Below are 18,589 nucleotides of genomic sequence, written 5' to 3'. Positions count from 1 at the left end.
CCAACATCCAAAGAATCAAATGCACATAATGTTTTTCATCAGACGCTTGCCGAAGTCACGAGACAACATGCACAACGTGAAGCACAGTTCCACCACTCAATCTCCCCAAACACAGCAAAGCACGTTCCGCTGCTTTTCTTTTACAAACCAGCCCCGTCTCCTTTTGAAAAGGACTGATTGAAGCACAGAATATGCACACTGGTTTATGTAACAGCACATTTTCTAAACATCTCATCTCCCCAATCCTGTAACAACGCCTCCTTATACCTGCCAAATGTGAACTTTTCAACGACAAAAAAAGGAAAATACGCCAAAAATTTCTTTCACTTCACTTTCTGTCACTTGCACCTGCTGTGTGTAGATACACATTTACAGTGGTAATATTGTCAGTCTTTAGTGGACATATACACACGAACAATAGCTTTCAGTAAATATTCACGCTCAGTGGTGGCAAAAGTGAAAAATATGGAATATGATTGACTTTTGATCTGACACTTTATTAGTAGTTTGATATTGAAATACCATAAAATAGTATCACAATGCCAATGACTTAGGCTAAATGACAAAAAACTATTCTGTGAGAATAAATCAAATGCAGATTAAGGCAGATTAAGAGAGAGGGTGCAACCCATTCTGCATTAAGTTCTAAAGACATAGCGTTTATGTAACTTGTCTATGGAAATAACATTAGTTTGACCTGCACCCATGCACTGAACACACAGGTCAGCCAATATTTGCATTGTTAGGTCACAGAAATAGAGATGATGTGTGAAATATGCTAAGATATCAGTGAAGCCTCCAACAGTTTAATGCAACAAAGCTTCCAGGCGTACATAACTCGAGCTGAGGATGGAACATTTTCTTTCATTCCACACACATATCTGCTCCTCTTGTTTTTGTGCATTTTTTAAAACCACAAAAAAAGGTGACGTTGATTAAAGGTGCCAACTCTTGCTTCGTGTTACTCTTCTGTTGAAAATCAGACCTTGATGATTGAAAAAGCTTTGATGTAAACGGTGCTCCTCTTCTTCTCTGTCCCAAGCCTGCAGTGCATACCAGTCTTTTTTGAGCAGAGCAGTGAATTGCAGGGTGAACAGCCTTCTCTCTTAAAACTATTTTGCTTGCTTATGTTTTGTGAAAAGGTCCAGCCTCAGGATCCAGGACCGAAGTGCCACAGCCACCAATGCATTCTCCTGTTATTGCTCCTCTCTTCTCAATAAATGTGTTTACTGTGCATAATATCTCAGCTTGGAGGGTTTAACTTGTGTGTGTGTGTGTGTGTGCTGTTGAATGAAGTGAAATACACATCTGCAGTGTTTATTCCTGGAAATTTGTGTTCATAATGGTTCAGAAAGCAGGTCAGCGGAATTTTAGAAAGAATATGTGGATTTATACTGTATAGGTTTTGATTTGCTCTCAGAAACTCTCACTTTGTGATACTCTTTCAAATACCTCTACTTTTTTTACGGGAGTGTTGTGGAGCATCAGCGCCACTTGCTGGCTGATATTTGGACATAATGTCCTTTACCTTCAAGCTTAAACTCTGACATCAGAGAGCACTCCCACTGTTCAGTGACGTTTCTCCAAAATGGATAATTGGGCCAATGTTTGGATGTGACGTGCATGAACTCAGAAAACAAACAAGAAAGTCAGAAAGGGTTTTATTGGTTTGTATATTTTGAAGCGCAACTATAGCCACAATGTTTTAAAAACTGCTGGGATTACAATCAAATATAGCACCAAACGACGCAGTATAGATTCAATGTTCATGGGCATAAAATATTGCACAGCATATTACTTTATAATTTCAACCTTATTAAATGTAATAAAGACTCCTTTTGCTTCGAATGTTTTATATAAATATGTTATAATTGATATTACTGTTACCATCACTGTAACATCACATTATTTGTATGTATATGCACTTTTTTGCAAATGTGGAGGATGTTTTTCAAATTAATTTGAATTGAATTAGGTTTGTACAAATCCACATTTGTGAGAGATGTCACTGCACCATTTGCACTTTTATTTAAAACTATGTGTAAACCTATAGCAAAGGTGGAAGTTAAGAGTCAAGAGTTAAAAGTCACGCAGCTTCAATCGCCACTGCCACTCCAGCTGCACCCCAGTGCGTCTTTTATGGCTGATGCGATCTGTTTGTTTGTTTTTTCATCTCAAGTTTCAACTGCACTTGAGATTCTTCTGTGCACTTTGAACACTGTGCCTAGTGCAGTTTACAAAAAAAGAAGAAGCACTAACACACATCTTACTGAAACCTGATGTGACATTTCCTTTGGTGTGGGAAAGCCAGCAGAACAAAGCGTGTCCCATCAGTCGACATAATGTTGTCCATGTGATATCTTTGTCATATTGGTGCTTCATGGACTAATTAGACCTTATTAACTCATTCTCCACAGCTTAGATCGTCGTGTGTGTTCTTTTTGTTACTAGGAAATCTTTTTCCCCCTTTTGAAGAACTTAGGCCTCTAATTCTCAGGATAAGAGTGACCAGATTACATTGTATTGAAAGAAGAGTATCATCTTGCTTCACTGATTAACTATATATTCGGAGCCCTGGGTTTTAACTTTTAATTCTAAGTGTAATCTGTAACTCTGCTTTATTATTTTTACATGTAAGTACATCCAAGATAAAACAAGCAATGAATTTGAAAATGTTTGACTAAAAAAGAAACAAATCTGCAACCATTTTAAAGACAGTTGCAGGCTGTGCTGTAATGCTGAGATTTAATGGAAACACTGCCCACTGGAGTTATCATGAATGACTTTGTAATACTTCAAAATGATTTATTATATGGGATGTATGAGAGGGGGACAGGAAAGTCAGCTTGGCTTGTAATCAGAGGGTTGGTCAAGGGCTGGTTTACCTCTCAGCAAGGTACCCAATCCCTGTTGCTTCCCACTGGACACTCTAAATGACAAAATGTTCTAGTGCCAGTTTCAAGCCTGGATAAATCTGAAAGGGCATCCGGTTCAATGTCTTTTAATTTGACATGTTTCCTGTTTGATGGTTCCATAGAGAATGTTTCTTTATAGTGTATTATGAACGTAACACACGTTGCTCACTTGAGTGATGTAGTGATAAAAATAGCAAACTAATGACAGCACATAGGATGATTGATTCTGTATGTTTGCCCTTTCTCCCAATGTCAGCTGGGATTGTCCCCTGCAGCCCCTGCAACCCTCATGTGGAGGATGAAAGTGGCATACAATGAATTATAACTAATATGAAGAGTAAAACTGATGACGGAGCTAGCCACACGGGTGAAAAATGGGAGGCCTAAACAATAACCTTAATGCTGAGTTGTGTTTGAAATTAGACAGAATGAGTTAATTCTGCTCTTGGAGCAGTCCATACTGTTGCCACAAGATGGCAACCCTGCCTTTGTCTCCAAACGAACAACTTCCAGACAATTCATTGCGATTGAGTGTGCGTTAAGATTCTTTCCATTCATGAATCAAGTGTTTTTGCTTGGATCATTTGGGGTTTTATTCCACTATGTGAGAATTGCAACTATTTCAACAAATATTGTAGGATAAATCATTAGTTCTTCAAGTTCTATTCTACAAAGAGTGACGTTAAATGAGTTGAAGTTACAATAAAGGAGGTACCGACACATTACAGAAAGAGGAAAACTCGAAATCATTTTGTTAACATAGCCAGGAAAAATAGACAAACATTATCAGCAGCCCTAAAATAATTCAGGAATAGGTTTGATTAAAGAATATGAGATAAGAATTGAAAAGGTGTCACCAAATCAGTTTATTCATACCTTCAGTTTTATTGATTGGACAAATTAATTCATCCATTCGTTGCTTTTTTCATACAATCTGCGAACAGAACAGTGACGCTTTTTATCATTTAAAAATGATTTCAGCATGAAATATTCTAGGTCATCTTTTTAGGAAACAAAACATTGACTACTTAACATTCTACCAAACCACCGTCACCCCATCTATTTAATATCACAACTGATCTGCATCCAGAGCTATTTATGCTATTTATACAGTGACAGTCCATGCCCGACCACTGTCTCCCAGCTCTTATGATTTGTATTAGTCAATGAAATTCTCTTTTAGTCATCTGCATATGGCGCACAAGACGTCTCACAGCACACATTATAAATAGTTAGTGGTGGAGGATGGGACACTTCTTGTCATTTCAACTGTTTTTTTATTTATAACATAACGGGCGAGATTGTCGTCTGAACTTTTTCTTTCAGATCCAAGTGAGTAACACTCAGTGGACTCGCAAAAATGATGCAGCATTTACATGGTAAGAGGTCCAAAACTATGTGAATAACACCTGGCTATATTCTTTCCTTTCCTTTCGTGAGCACACATTATATCTGCTGGTGATTACCCCTGAACCCCACCTCAGCTCCAGCCAACTACTACAACACTTGCACCATTTCCACTTCCCATTATACCTCGTGTCATGTGCACATGAGTGATGGGCCTCCAGGAGATTACCTCATGTGTGGGTGAAATGACTATGAATGGCCCTTTCAGAGTTTTTAATTGTGCTAATATTTACTTTGGTACATATATTCACTGGTGAGGGCTATTTCATGCCACATCTAATTCTATAGCACTTGAGGTTTGAGAGGGTGGATTTGACACTTTATCTCCCATAGGTAAAAGCCCAATTCCAGGAAAGCTTGTATGTACAGTCATCCTGTGTTATGCAAGTGGCCCAGTGCAAAAATAATGTGTGGTGATTTAACTGAACACAAAATGTGGTTGGAAAAATGCATCAAGAAAGAAATTTCTTTTTTTTTTTAATTAAGGTTTAAACTAGATGTTTACATGTGGACACTGGACCCTCTTGAGGACACAGCATCTTAATTTAACAAAGGGCTCAGTTTATAAAATCTACACCTGCTTATGTCACAACAACATCTTACAAGTGAATCTCTTTGCCACTTTTTCCTCAATGTTAGTTTGTGCAGCTTTGACAGCTGCTCACTCTCCCGCACCAAAGTCAACAGAACAAATAAATCTGTGATTTGACATCACAAGCAGTACAGTTTATTTCAGTTCAGTTGATACCAAAACAACAGATCTATACCATTTTTGGCACCCTTCTGTTGGAGTACCAAATGCAGTGGTCTGGCACTGGAGCAAGGTTGGAGAAGGACTCAGTGATTGGTCGACAGAGGATCATCACTTTCAGGAAACAACAAAAGGGAATAAAAAAAAAAAATTAAACATATTGTGTACTAGGACAGAGAGGATTCAGGAAGAAAGAACATGAAATGCCGGATATCCTCCATTGCTGCTGTTTGTTTACAATATAGTTTTCTTTTCCTTTGTTCATTTTATTAGAGGGATAAACTGTGTTTTACTGGTATGATGTCACTTTCATGCTAGTTGCATAACTGACACAGCTATCACTATCTGGTCTACACACATTGGTAGTTATCATGTATTATGCTTCAAATGATGTTTTCATTTTTGTTTTCATTGTGAAGGCTGCTCTAACAGTGTTTAGATAACCTGTATTATAATTCTTTATGATTATTTTTGTAGTTGTTGTCATTATTATGCAAACCAGTCTGTCATTCGTGATCAGTTTAATGCTGGTCACATAGGGACCAGCATTAAAGAAGTGCAAACAGAGTTTGAGGTGCATCCATTTAACTTATCTTCTTTCCTCTCCTCCCTGAGTTTACCATTACTTTACACGTTACACAATATTACAATTTTCTGACTATTTATAGGCAACTATGGGGTTACCTGATTCTGATTTATAAAGGGAAACTGGCATGGGACGTGGCATGGTTTTACAAATCAGAATATTTATGTGCTAAGCGCTTTATGTGTTTTGTATGTACACCAACTTTTCAGGTGAGTCCTGCGCACAGATTTATAAATAAGGCCCCTGGTATTAACATCCATCCTGAACCAGAACATCCTGTCAAAGTCCGATAAAGATGTATCTGCTGTTTATATGTTGCATGTGTTAGTGTGCGGGAGTGACAAAGCTCTACTCACACTGCTGTAACGTGACATTTTATTGAGGAAAAAGATACCATGATAAGAACAGTGTTAATACTGCTGCGTGGCTACAAAAAATTGACATACGAGTGCTGATTAATGTTAAAAAATACATGGTCAGGAATGTGAACACATGCATATGTAAACCACCTATGAATGTGTTTTTTGTGACTGGACCTGAGGACACATTCAGGACAGCCACATCAGGTGCATTCATTCCTGTGTTAGTGCTGTCCATGAAAGATTGGGTCACAGAGAACAGATGTTATTATCAGTTACTTTGCGCTTTATTGATGCAAGTTATTGCATCTCAATATTGAAATGAATACAAACCAGTTGACAAAGGCCTTGGGCTTTTCAGGTTCCCAGACCAGCTGTTCACTTTAGGTAACTAAAACAGAAAGAATATTTAATTATGACTTGAAAAGTAATTATGACTTGAAAAGTAAATTGTTAAAATTAAACTTGTGATTGTGTAAGGCTCTAACACACACAGCCAAAGCTGGCCCTCTAACCTGGATGACATCAGTGAGTCAGAGATGCGGCCTGCTTTGGGACTCCTTCAGGCAGCATCACTGCACCTACCCACGTTACCATGTAGCTGCCAGCGGACTGTCTTAGCCTCTTCTGTCAGCTCATTGGAGACACAGAACGCCCATCACCGGGAGCCAGCACCGGGCCATTCCCCATCCGCATGTTCCGTCGGAAGTCGGCGCCCTTTACCTCTCGTCCATTGGACTACTCCGCTGTCAGTCGGGCTAAGTCACGCTGAAAAGCGTCCGCCTCCCCGGCTCTCTGTCTGCTGAGAACGCCGTCATACTGGCTGCTAGAGGCAGCAGCGACCACGGCTGAAGCGAAGACCCCCACCATGACGAACGGGCTATCTTGGTGGTTCAGGATTGATTGAACTTTAAAATATATATATTTTAAGTAATATTTAACGTATAGATGCTGTCATATTCGGGATGATGCCTCCAGTTCGTCGCATACGTTTAGTGCTTTCATCCGACACCGTGGTCCGCAGAGGGGATATGTGCCTGACTTCTCTTAATAGCCATTTTTTGCAGACAAAGAGAGCTGTTGAGTAGGGCTTTCAGAAGGCACACGGGTAAGATATGACTTCTGGAAACAAACCATGGCTTGTTTAACATTTCACATGTGTCTACGTAGCATTTTTAAAGCAACAAATCACCACTTGGTTTGATTTTTAGAATTCATGTGTCGATTTTTCACAAGCTAACACGCAACACCACTAGCTGACTGGCTAGCCAAGGCTAACTACAGCACCAGAAACCCCTATTCTCGTGAATGCTAACCGTTAGCATTTTTGACAGCTCACAAACCCGAACCGCAATTTAGTCGTGTATTTTGTTACCGGGAAGAAAGTAGATTTAGTATTTTGTACACATTGTTGAAGCCACTCTCTTAAAAATGTTTTGTAGGAGCATGACTTATGTTGTCTTCTTGGCTTAAGATACATGTAGCGGTGTGTTGGGTCTGGCTGTGGATGGTTAACACATTAGCATGTAAGCTAAGTTGGCTGGGTCCAGGGAAAAGTTGGGCCTCCAGAAAGGTAACGGCCTTTCATTCGTTTCTGTAAACCAGCGATATGTTCGGTTATTGTGTATTCGTTGATATAGCTGTAAATGTGCCTGGTGGTGTTAATAAACCACACAGTCCACGGTTATCTGATTTGTATGCTGTTCAAGTTAAGGCTGATTTATTGCTGTTAGAATAAGTTATGGTACTTGTCATGAATTATAAACAGTGTTTGTTTCAGGACGCTTTTTCCACATAATTGGACTTGATCGATCCCATCTCTCTCTTTTTTTTTTTGGATGTATTCTAAGTTAAAGGGTACAGTGTGTAGGATTTAGCAACATCTGTGGGTGAAGTTGCAGGTTTCAGCTGATTACTTCTCAATATATCCTTCCCTCCCAAGCATGTAGAAGAGTCTGTGGTAGCCTTAAGTTTTCATTTAAATTTAGAAGATGTTTAGTTTGTCTGTTAAAAACATGGCATGCTCTGTAGGTGCAGAAGGTTCACTTCTGATGTATTTAAAACAGCAATCCATACATTCCAGTGTTTGTACACTTTTAAACAAAGAATAAATCACTGCAATTATTTTTAGTGGATTTTGTTTACAGGGAATAGTTCCCTTAAATGGTGTCAATGATTTGCATTAAAGTAATAGCTCAGGGTTTTTTGTGTGTTTGTATGAGGGTTATCATGCAATCAGAGTGCACCACTGATTCTGTGAACCTGCCGGGGATTTGTCAAATTGACAAGAAGTGTGTCACTTGCAACTTCTGCAAAATTGCAAGCCAGCTTGTTAACTTCCGGTCAGTTGTCGCCAAGAGGAAACTTTTTAATATTCTTTAAAAATGCAGTGCACAGCCTGCACTCAATTTTGTGATTTGTCACTAAATATTTTCAACATTTCTGCAGACACTAACTGTGAAACATCTCTGCATCTTTGGCTGACGGCTTAATGGAAGTGACCGTGCATATGATCAATGGCTTTGTAAGAGAAATGACTGCCAGCAGTTACAGAGGAAAAAACAGATTTTAACCAGTTCACACAAAGCTCGCCAAATGAAATGTACGCCTCCTTAAGTAGATATATTTACAATATGTTTGTCAATTTTTCTAGCAGTAAGACAGGAAATGCACTGGTACAATTGAGTGCTCTATGGATTGCTACCTCCATTTGCAACTTCAAATCTTGTGACTTTGTTGTTTGAACTCCATTGTTCAAATTAAACTTAGTGACACAATCTTACCTGTATCCCTGCAAGCTAAAAATGCTGATTTTCTTGGTGTACTTTGGTGTGGGACAGTGAGGGGTATGCAGACTTCTAGCTTGAAAAGTCTGTTTGGCAGTGAGATAATGCACAAGACATATTTTAATACACTGGAGGTGTAGATTTTATTAGGTGAGCCTTTTAAAAGGGTAACATCAGTTTTTCCTTCTGTATGTCCCTGCTGCCAGCCATGTTATCAGTGAGTGCAAATGTCCAGGTCCCATGCTGGTTCGCAGACAGAGCAGAGTGCCTGGTGAAGTCTGTGTTGATAATGTGTTGATATTTCACACTACCTGACTTATCCCTTTCAAGAGGTAATGAATGATCTGCCTCTGTTTTGTGGAGGTCAAAACTGGATAGCTTGCCATATCATCGTTTAAGTGATATTTAGATTGAAATGACAGCAAGAGTCAATGTGTCGAATCAGTCTTTTGCAGAGCCTGTTTGGCTCTATGGCCTCACACATATCTGTAAGAATGCAAGATGCTACCGATATTTTATTAACTCTGGTTGGATCTGAGCAGAGAAAAAGCGCCCTCCCTTAATCTTGTCTTTTCTCCAGCCTTCTCTTAGATCAGTGTGATCCCAGGAGAATGGGTGTGTTAAGCTGCCCGAGAGTAGAAGTAGCCTAGTTCTGTTTCAGGGTCACTTAAAATGGTTGTAAACTGAATTGCACTGTTGATGTGGCCATGACTATCAGTGGCAATTATCCCTGAGAATTATATAGGGGTGCTATGCTAAGGTTAACACAAACATTTAAATTTCTTGGTTGTAAAGTTGTCACTATAGTGTTCTTAGTTTTTTTTATAAAGTGCTTTGCTGCAAAATGTGCAGGTTATAAGTTGGTCAGCATCACAATCTTTACATTACATAAATGCACTGAGAAATGCACAAGCCAGATAAGCTAACCAACATTTTGACAGATTCATATTATTTTCTTGATTCAACTCCCAGGATTCTGTCCTTCTGTCTTTTGCTTATCAGGATAAACTTCTAAACACAACTCAATACATTTTTGTTGAATTGTGGTAGAATTTTGCTAAATTATTAGCATGTTTTAATCGTACTTGGTAACAAGTACGATCTAGCAAAATATCTTGGCCACTTATCTATTATGATCCATTAGCAAGCTGAGGGGTGAAAAATGCCATCCTGGATGGAAAATCTAGCCTCTCAAGATGAAACTGATATAATGCTGACCTTGCTATACAGTTCATAAGGGGGAAGAAGCAGGCTGTGAATGTGTAGTTTTAGCACAAATGTTTGGGTCTTTATGCTGTTGGTACAATTACAGATTTAAGATAAATACTAACAAATGTATGCTGTGGTTGGCACTTGGCAAGACTTTATGCGCCAACTAAATGTGCATTTATTGCAGCGTATCTTGGCAATATTATATCCATATACAGGAAGTTGGTTCCATCTCAATACAGTTCTGAAGTATAGTGGATTGCATCATAAATTGTAGAAAGATTTTCTGAATAAATCATCAGTTGGTCAGTGGGCTTCAGTGCTTCAGCTTCAGACTGAATCATTAAAGCATTCAACATAAGTTTGCTAGGATTTTGAATGTTTGATCACTGCTAAGAACAATTGGATTTTTTTATTTTTTTTTATTTCGTCCTGTCAGGTATGTCAAATATTTGGCCCAGAAGATAGTAAAACATTTCCACCACTGCATACAGGCAGTAACAATAAATGTGTGAACACAGTCCACAATACAAAACATTCAGTGTATTACAAGGCAACGCCAAGAAGTGCAGCAAATTGTCTAATTGGGCAATCTGGGACATGCCCAGTGTTTTTAATTGACCCTTTAAAGTCCATTATGAAAATGGTTGGCAATAAACTTACTTATTGACTTATCAATGAATCAATTGTTGCACATCAAGGTTAAAAAAGTAAAACAAGCTGTACTTGGCTTGCTCTATGGTAGAACAACTTAAGTTTCACTGTAATGATGCTTCCTATAATGGAAATAATTACTATTGGAGCCTTTACTCATGGCTAAGTGCTAGTGGTTTTCCATTCAACAGAATTAGCACAATAGCAGACATTGCTTTCCTCTATGACGTGTTGCAGGTTTGAGTTCATCTAACACAGAATCGGCTCTTTTGAACTGCAGTGTATTGTCCCATCCTCTGATTTTGAATGAAAGTATTTCATTGCTCCATGAGAAATAACAGATTTATTGAATATATTTTGATTGGGATGTATTTGCATTGCACAATGATTCACATTTCACACTGTTAATGTATTCACATCTTTTTATTCATATAAACAGAAGTGTGTGTGTGGTGTAAGGAAATCATAAACCTCAAATTAATATTGTTTCTTTTTAATATCTTTTAAGATAAACAATTGCGTGTCAAGAATGTGTTCTTTTTAGAAAGTTCTTTTGATAATTGAATTATATGGGCAAATATTAATGATCTTAAGGTCCTTGGCAGGTTCATTCATAATGATGTACAAGTATTAGTATTATTGTGCATTAATTAGCAACAGTAATGCTAACACTCAAACATGCCATAATTAATTTAAAAGCAAATTTGAGTAAATTACCAGTCTTATTAAATGGCTAACACATGTGCTGCATGTACTTTGGATGTTTGTTAATATCAGCAAGGGATATTTTATTTAAAAAAAAAAGTTAATGGTTAGGTTTAGTTACCTGGTCATGCATGGAAGTCAGTCATGTAATGTTCCATCTTTAGCCAGTGGCTTTAGGAGTGGAAGTGCAAAATAAAGACAGTGACAACAGAATTGTAACCTTGCCTTACCGGAACCTGACAGTCTATTATATCAGAATCCAGCCTGGGCCAGATGCACTGTGTTAATGTAATGTATTTTATGTTACCACGGTAACAGTTTGTCTGTTTACCCTGATTACCCCTGGGGTTATCCTGTAAGTAAATCACCATCAATTAGCTTGTAGCCATTATATAGGCAGGTACTTTTAGCATACCATAGTCAAATGTCCACAGCCTATTGGAAGGCATTGAACATTTTGAACATATTTTCAACATTTTTGGGCACAAACTGAGGCCTGGATCATGTATCCACCATGAAGTGGCTGGTTTTTGTGTATTTTTGTTTTGACACTATGGCTTAAGATAAGAGGAAGATGACTGAAAGATAACGCATTATCTAAGGCCACGAAATCCACACAAAAACAAAATGAAACATAAACAATCTTTTTCTTTATCATTTTGAACAAGTCTCCTGTAAAGACTCTCTCTGCACGAAACCCCCCAAAACAACTCAAAACGCTGGAGTACATATGCCAGGCCTGTGAGTAGTGCTGTAACGACATACCAAAAACGTAGAAGACGTTATACACATTGTAATGTGTTTAACGTCTTCTCCATTATTGCAGGAATGGAGACTGAATGAACCAAGCCAGAAGGAAGGGCAATAGAAGGAAAATAAAAGTTATTACACGGTTTCCAACTTGGTGACTTTGTTCCTATATTTAGCAACTTCACAGACCCCCAGTGACTTTTTGTCAAAAAGGCGATGAGCTACAAATCGAGCGACTTTCTGGTATAACCCTAAATACTTTCTGAGATGAAAATCGCCAGTTCTGCTGCACAAGTGAGCTTCATTTAGCTCTTCTTACTGTGGGCAGAGAGTTGGACTGACTAGACACCGAGAGGGAGAGAGTGAAGCACTATGTGACTGCACATACAGCACAGAGTCACAGACAAGAACAAGCTGCGGATGTGAGGTACAGCTGATGATCAGTTTCTGTTAATCTTCCACACTTTTTCTGTTCTTCACTCCCATGTCTGAACTTGGATGTGTTCTCGCGATGTCTAGCGTCTTTTCAGACTTGGTTGAGTTACTTTTCACTGACAGTAGTTGGCAACACTGCCAAACAATCTCCAAAAGAGTATAGAGAGTAGAGAGTATGATGACGACGCTGACAACAACAGCAAAGATGGGGACTGTAAATGTCAGCTCAAGAGAGAGGTGGCACTATGACATCATCGTTTTCCCAAAGTTGCGTATTCGTTGTCTACACGAAATAGGGCAGAGCTTGAGATTTTCCTACTGTGGGACCTGTTTTCAAAAAAGCTGTTTCTGGTCTCCCGAAACGCAGTTTCCGTGTGGTTGAGATGCCAACAACAACAACAACAAAAAACCTGCATATTCACCTACACTCATTTCTGTGTGAACAGGCCATAAGTGTATAGTGATGAATCACAACATAGTTATGATGTCATATTCAGTGATATAACTTGGGTTTAAGAATAAATAATTTTTTCATCGCTACTGTATGCATTATAATCATGATCAATGGCTGTCTTATTAGAGATATTGTTGTCATTTTTGAGTATAAAGCCTGTTGTATGTGGGATATCTATGCCCATGTCTGGAGAGCCTTAGAGGGCCTTAGAACTGCCCTCAGCAAATCATCTTAATCAGTCATGTGCTGAAGACCGGTCTGGTTTCCTGTGCAACAACACATGCCTGGTCTGTTGCAGATGACTGTACAAATCCGTAATGTCTTCATCAATATTAGGATGTGAAGTCTGTGTGAAGGTTAACATGAAGCCAGGTAGCTGAAAGCAGTTTTTTTTTTTTCATATATATGAATATATATATTCATAGTTTAAATTTAAAATTTTGTCAAACAGCATAATTAGTGTGGAATGAAGAACTAAAAACACTTTCTTTGGTTTTGGATACTTTTATTTCCTGGCAAAGTTTTCAGGTATTTCTCTGCAGTGACATATAATCTGGCAACACCAAAATGTGTACCCCAATTAATTCCCAAGGAATTGTCTGAAACAAGGAGGGGTAAATGGTGCATTATGCAATGCTTTGTGTATGACCGATCACATACCTGTGGCAACTTTGCTTGAAATACAAACACATTTTGGTGGTACTACTTCCAGATCCCTGTCAAATTCTAGCAGAGTGATAAATCAGTTGCATACATGAGTGTGTGTGTTTGCATGTACCCAGTCTGCTGCTGTTAGAGAGAGATTTTGGTCAGGTCTAGACTGGCTCTGTAATACAGTACATACCAGCAGATCAGCTGTGAGCAGATCCTGGGTTCATTTATAGCTGTGGCCTTGTGTTCCTGCATGTCTGCCTGGCAACTTCTAAGTCTGCTCCTCCAACTGCTCAAGCTTTCCCACCTCTCAGACACTTTGGCCCCGTTATACTCACACCATGTCTAATTACTAGATACACAGTAGTCTGGAGAATTCAAATGTAGGACCATTTTATATAGCTTGTACCGTAGTGCTAAATGTCTTAGTGTGAAATGATTTTTCCACCCATGACTTAGTTTTGTCTCTTCTGTCGTCCAGGTCCCAGGGACTCCTTTTGATGAAGAAAGTGGGCAACATGTGGAGCAACCTGAAGAGCAAATGCCAGACACTGTTTCACAACAACAGCTCAGGACTCAGTGAAAGCAGGGTTGAGGCAGATGCTGTCCACTGTGTGGTGGATCTTGGCCAAGGAGGCAGCTCAGGTGATGCACATGCATCAGAAGCCTCCACCCCCTCAAGGAGCTTTTTACCAGTGCCAATGGTAACGGCAGGACGTCGCCATCACAACTGCGTGTCGGACATCCCTCAGATAGTAGAGATCAGTATTGATAAGGACACTGAGGATGTACAAGGAGGGTCAGGGGGTGTACCCCTGGCCCGTAGAGACTCCTATTCCCGTCATGCTCCATGGGGGGGCAAGAAAAAACACTCATGTTCCACCAAAACCCAGAGCTCTCTGGAGGGAGATAGGCGATCTGGACGTTTACGGGGGAGTGGAAACCGTAGGGACAGGCGTTATGGAGTCGGCTCCTTCCAGGAGATGAACGACTCAGTATCTGGAGGACGCAGTCTCAATGCACGTTCTTTGCGCCAACGGCTGAGTGATACAGTAGGACTGTGCTTACCCCTTCCTACTCGTAGACGCTCCCGTTCAGTTAAGAACCCTGTTACCTCCAAACGTAAAATTCACCTTACAGAGCTCATGCTGGAGACCTGCCCCTTCCCACCAGGGTCAGACCTGGCTCACAAGTGGCACTTGATCAAGCAACACACAGCACCTGTCAGCCCGCATTCCTCCACTGCCCTGCTTGATGCCTTTGACCCAGCCCAGACATCTCCCGAGGATGAAGAGGAACGTCTGCGTGAGCGCCGCAGACTTAGCATCGAGGAAGGTGTGGACCCCCCACCTAATGCACAGATCCACACCCTGGAGGCCTCAGTGCCGGGTTCCTCTCTCTACAAACTGGGACCAAAGTTGGCTCCTGGCATCGGAGAGACCTCTGGGGATGGTCGGGCCTCAGGATCTGGCACCTCTGCCGGTGCTGGATCCTCAGGGGCCTGTGGGCAGGTGCTGGGGGCGTCGGCCTCTGCCCAGGACTGTGATTCTGAGGAAGATTCGACCACCCTCTGTCTGCAGGCCAGAAGGCCCAAGCAGAGGCACGCTTCAGGAGACGGTCACCTCAGCCGGCAGCAACCTGGGCCCTGGAAGGTTCATACTCAAATAGACTACATCCACTGTCTGGTGCCGGACCTATTGCAGATCACAGCACTGCCCTGTTACTGGGGCGTGATGGACCGCTACGAAGCAGAGGCTCTTCTCGATGGACGGCCAGAAGGCACCTTCTTGCTGCGTGATTCAGCTCAGGAGGACTACCTCTTCTCCGTTAGCTTCCGTCGTTACAACCGCTCATTGCACGCCCGCATAGAGCAATGGAACCACAACTTCAGCTTTGATGCTCATGACCCTTGTGTATTCCACTCTTCCACCGTCACAGGACTGCTGGAGCACTACAAGGATCCCAGCGCCTGCATGTTTTTTGAACCCCTGCTTACAGCACCTCTCCATCGAACCTTCCCCTTTGGTCTGCAGCACTTGGCACGAGCTGCCATCTGCCGCTGGACCACATATGATGGTATAGGCTCTTTGCCGCTGCCCCCTGCCTTGCAGGACTTCCTCAAAGAGTATCACTATAAACAGAAAGTACGAGTACGTTGGCTGGAGAGGGAACCACCAGTCAAGGTCAAGTAGGGTGGGCTTCTCCATTGCCTGTACACACACTGCACGAGGATCACAGTACATGAACTTGAAATTCCTCATTAGTTAATTAGAGGCTTTACTGACATGGCTCTTTTTTTCTGGTGAGGGATGGAGTTTAAATGTAACAAGCTATACAAGATTCATTTTAATCTTTGTTTTAGTTAGTACTTACATCACAGAAAATACATATAATTATATTCAGTATAATGCTGTCTGGCAAACACACATGTTTTTGTGTTGAACAGGTTGTTTTGATAGGAAGGAAAGGCACAAATATCAGTGCTTTGTGTCTTTTCCCTCCTGCTTGTGCTAAATGTCTGCCTGATCCCACATCACCCTGTAGACCTGCCTGCATGCCTCCCATGTTCATCCCAAATTGCTATATAGGCCCACATAGGTATGTTGTACAGTTCACTTTGTGCTTTCTTTATTTTTTTAATTCCTTTAGCTTGTCAAAGCACTTAGTGGAACATCTTTCCAACTGGGCTTTAAGGTGTGGGGTTTGAGAGGGCATCTGGAGGTGCTTGTGGTTTATTACAGTCAAAGCTTGTCCCATGGATAAAGCTGTACAAGGCACATTCTTTGCCATTTCTTTGCACGTGTGATTATCAACTAAGCCAGACACAGGGACTGATTTTAGGGGGTCCATACAGTCAGGACAGCACATCAGGGAAATGAAGTGATTTCCAAGGATAAGAGTTTAAGTTCTTTGAAACACTGGTTCCTTCTTAAGCAGTAATGAATAATAATAAATAGTCCATGTCCTCTTATGTGAACATGCTCAAGTCCCCACCCCCCACTCTGCAGAACATTTTTTGAAACAAAAAATAAAGTCAGAGGAACCAGACTGTTAGTTGTTCAACTCTGCATGGTGTTGTGCAGAGGTGCACCTAGTTTATTTCTTTCTATCTGAAGCTCCTAGGTTAACAATTGAGCAGTCTGGTGTCTTCATGGAGTTGTGCTAAGGTTTTGTTGGTTTTCATTTTGAACCCATTCCCGTTAATCAGCACTTCACAGTGGCACTCGATTTCATAGAAAGATCTGTTGCTTATTATTATTTTATTTTCACCAGACACTTGTGACATTGGTGCACCAACTGTGCACTTCAGTCATGGCAAGGAATTCCAGCAGGGGTTTTCTGATGAGCAGAGAATGATTGTAATGCCAAGTGGTGGTTGAAGACAATCAATGAAAATTTTAAGCATTTTTTCTGTTTGCAAAAGTGAGGTTTCATTGACTGGGGGCTCTCACATAGAAGTTACCATATAGTAAAACATCATAAATGGGTAGGATGGATAACGTAAGATGACATTGAACAAAAATTCTCACTGTCAGATTTATTTAAGTTCTCCTCCTGAATTTATATTAAGTTTAAAAAAAAATAATGTTAAATGTGTTTTTTTGGAGAGAGAGCAACGTGTCTTGTCATCAACAGGAAAGTTGTCATGTGGGCTTGGGACTTGATTCTCCCACTTTAAATTATTTCACTGAGGTCTCGACCCCAGCAAATCCCCTCACTGCCTAATTCATTTAGAGTCCTAGCTTTCAAACAGTGTGGGCTACACTCACTTTTTTTAAAGGTCAGCATACACTTGAGAGTTTTAGTTGAGTAATTTAACAGATTTTTAGTTATTTGTGTTGGAACATAGACACTACTGGTCATTTCCGTTGTGTTTTAAGCATTGAACAGAAAGGCGTGCCTTTTTAGAGAACCGTGTCTCTTGTTACACAACCAGTTTGAAGTCCAGACATAGCTGAGGTGCATTCAGATGCTGAAGAAAAGAATAAGGTGGTTGTTCTGGGGCTTGAAAACTGTAAGGATAGACTCTTTACATATTAATAGAACCTTTTTTAAAAAAATACAATTACAAAGTTTGAAGATTAAAACCCTGCCCCTAATGTGTAAAACAAAAAAATATATATTTAAATGTGAAACATGCATGAGCTCATGATTCCTGGAAAGGTTAATCTGGACTTGAAGTTATTTTTTGTCTAGTCTATCAGCCTGCACATACTGAACATTCTCATCACTGAGAATGAATCATCAACAAATGTCAGTGCGTTTTCTTACCCGCGAGTATCTCAGACTGACCAAAGCTCTTGCACACAGCTATGTATTAACTACTGGGCTAATGCTTATTGCCGTAGTAAAATCATGTTTAAAGTAAAACAGATTATCTTTCATCTATAAAAACAAATGAAATGGAATATATTCTGTCAGATTTAAACTGCTCGTCTATGTTGCAAAATACTTGGTACAGTGGGAGTACCTGGCCATGTCGGAATCACAACTAGTTAATAATCATCCCTGAAGTCTGAATATTTTTCATATTTCACTACCCAATTCTTACTGCATTGTAAGACTGACACATTTTCCACGACCCTGCGCTTTGTCACCAAGTTTAAGTTAGACATCTTAAATCGCCCACATGTGTTAAAAATAAAATATTTCCATTTTTTATATATATATATATGTATGTATGTATGTGTATATATATATGTATATTTATACATATATACGTATATACGTATATATGTATATATATCTATATCTATATATATATATATATATATATATATATATATATATGTGTGTATGGAAATATTTTATTCACTCAAGCTTTCAGACCCTCAATTCACTATTTTGTCAAAACATGTTTGGAAGCACCGAGTAAGTCTGTCTTGCCGAGTTAAGTCGGGTCAATTTTTATTTATATAGCCTAATG

The 18,589-nt window shown here is 39.9% G+C and overlaps 1 protein-coding gene across 1 annotated transcript; it reads left to right on the top strand.

Moving 5' to 3' along the window:
* Nucleotides 1-6,677: 6,677 nt before the first annotated feature.
* On the top strand, nucleotides 6,678-18,339 carry socs5b (suppressor of cytokine signaling 5b). The gene is made up of 2 exons (XM_058652185.1): nucleotides 6,678-7,126; nucleotides 14,144-18,339. The coding sequence occupies exon 2, from the start codon at nucleotides 14,163-14,165 to the stop codon at nucleotides 15,852-15,854; it is 1,692 nt and encodes a 563-aa protein (XP_058508168.1). The 5' UTR covers nucleotides 6,678-7,126; nucleotides 14,144-14,162; the 3' UTR covers nucleotides 15,855-18,339.
* Nucleotides 18,340-18,589: the final 250 nt, after the last annotated feature.

This window comes from Solea solea, chromosome 15 (assembly GCF_958295425.1).
Source record: "Solea solea chromosome 15, fSolSol10.1, whole genome shotgun sequence".
NCBI classification, from domain to species: Eukaryota; Metazoa; Chordata; class Actinopteri; order Pleuronectiformes; family Soleidae; genus Solea; species Solea solea.
Note: the sequence above shows the minus strand (reverse complement) of the source record. Positions and strands in the feature narration are given on the sequence as shown.

Coding starts and splice junctions, on each gene's coding strand:
- socs5b (XM_058652185.1), top strand. CDS start 14,163: ATGAAGAAAGTGGGCAACATGTGGAGCAACCTGAAGAGCAAATGCCAG.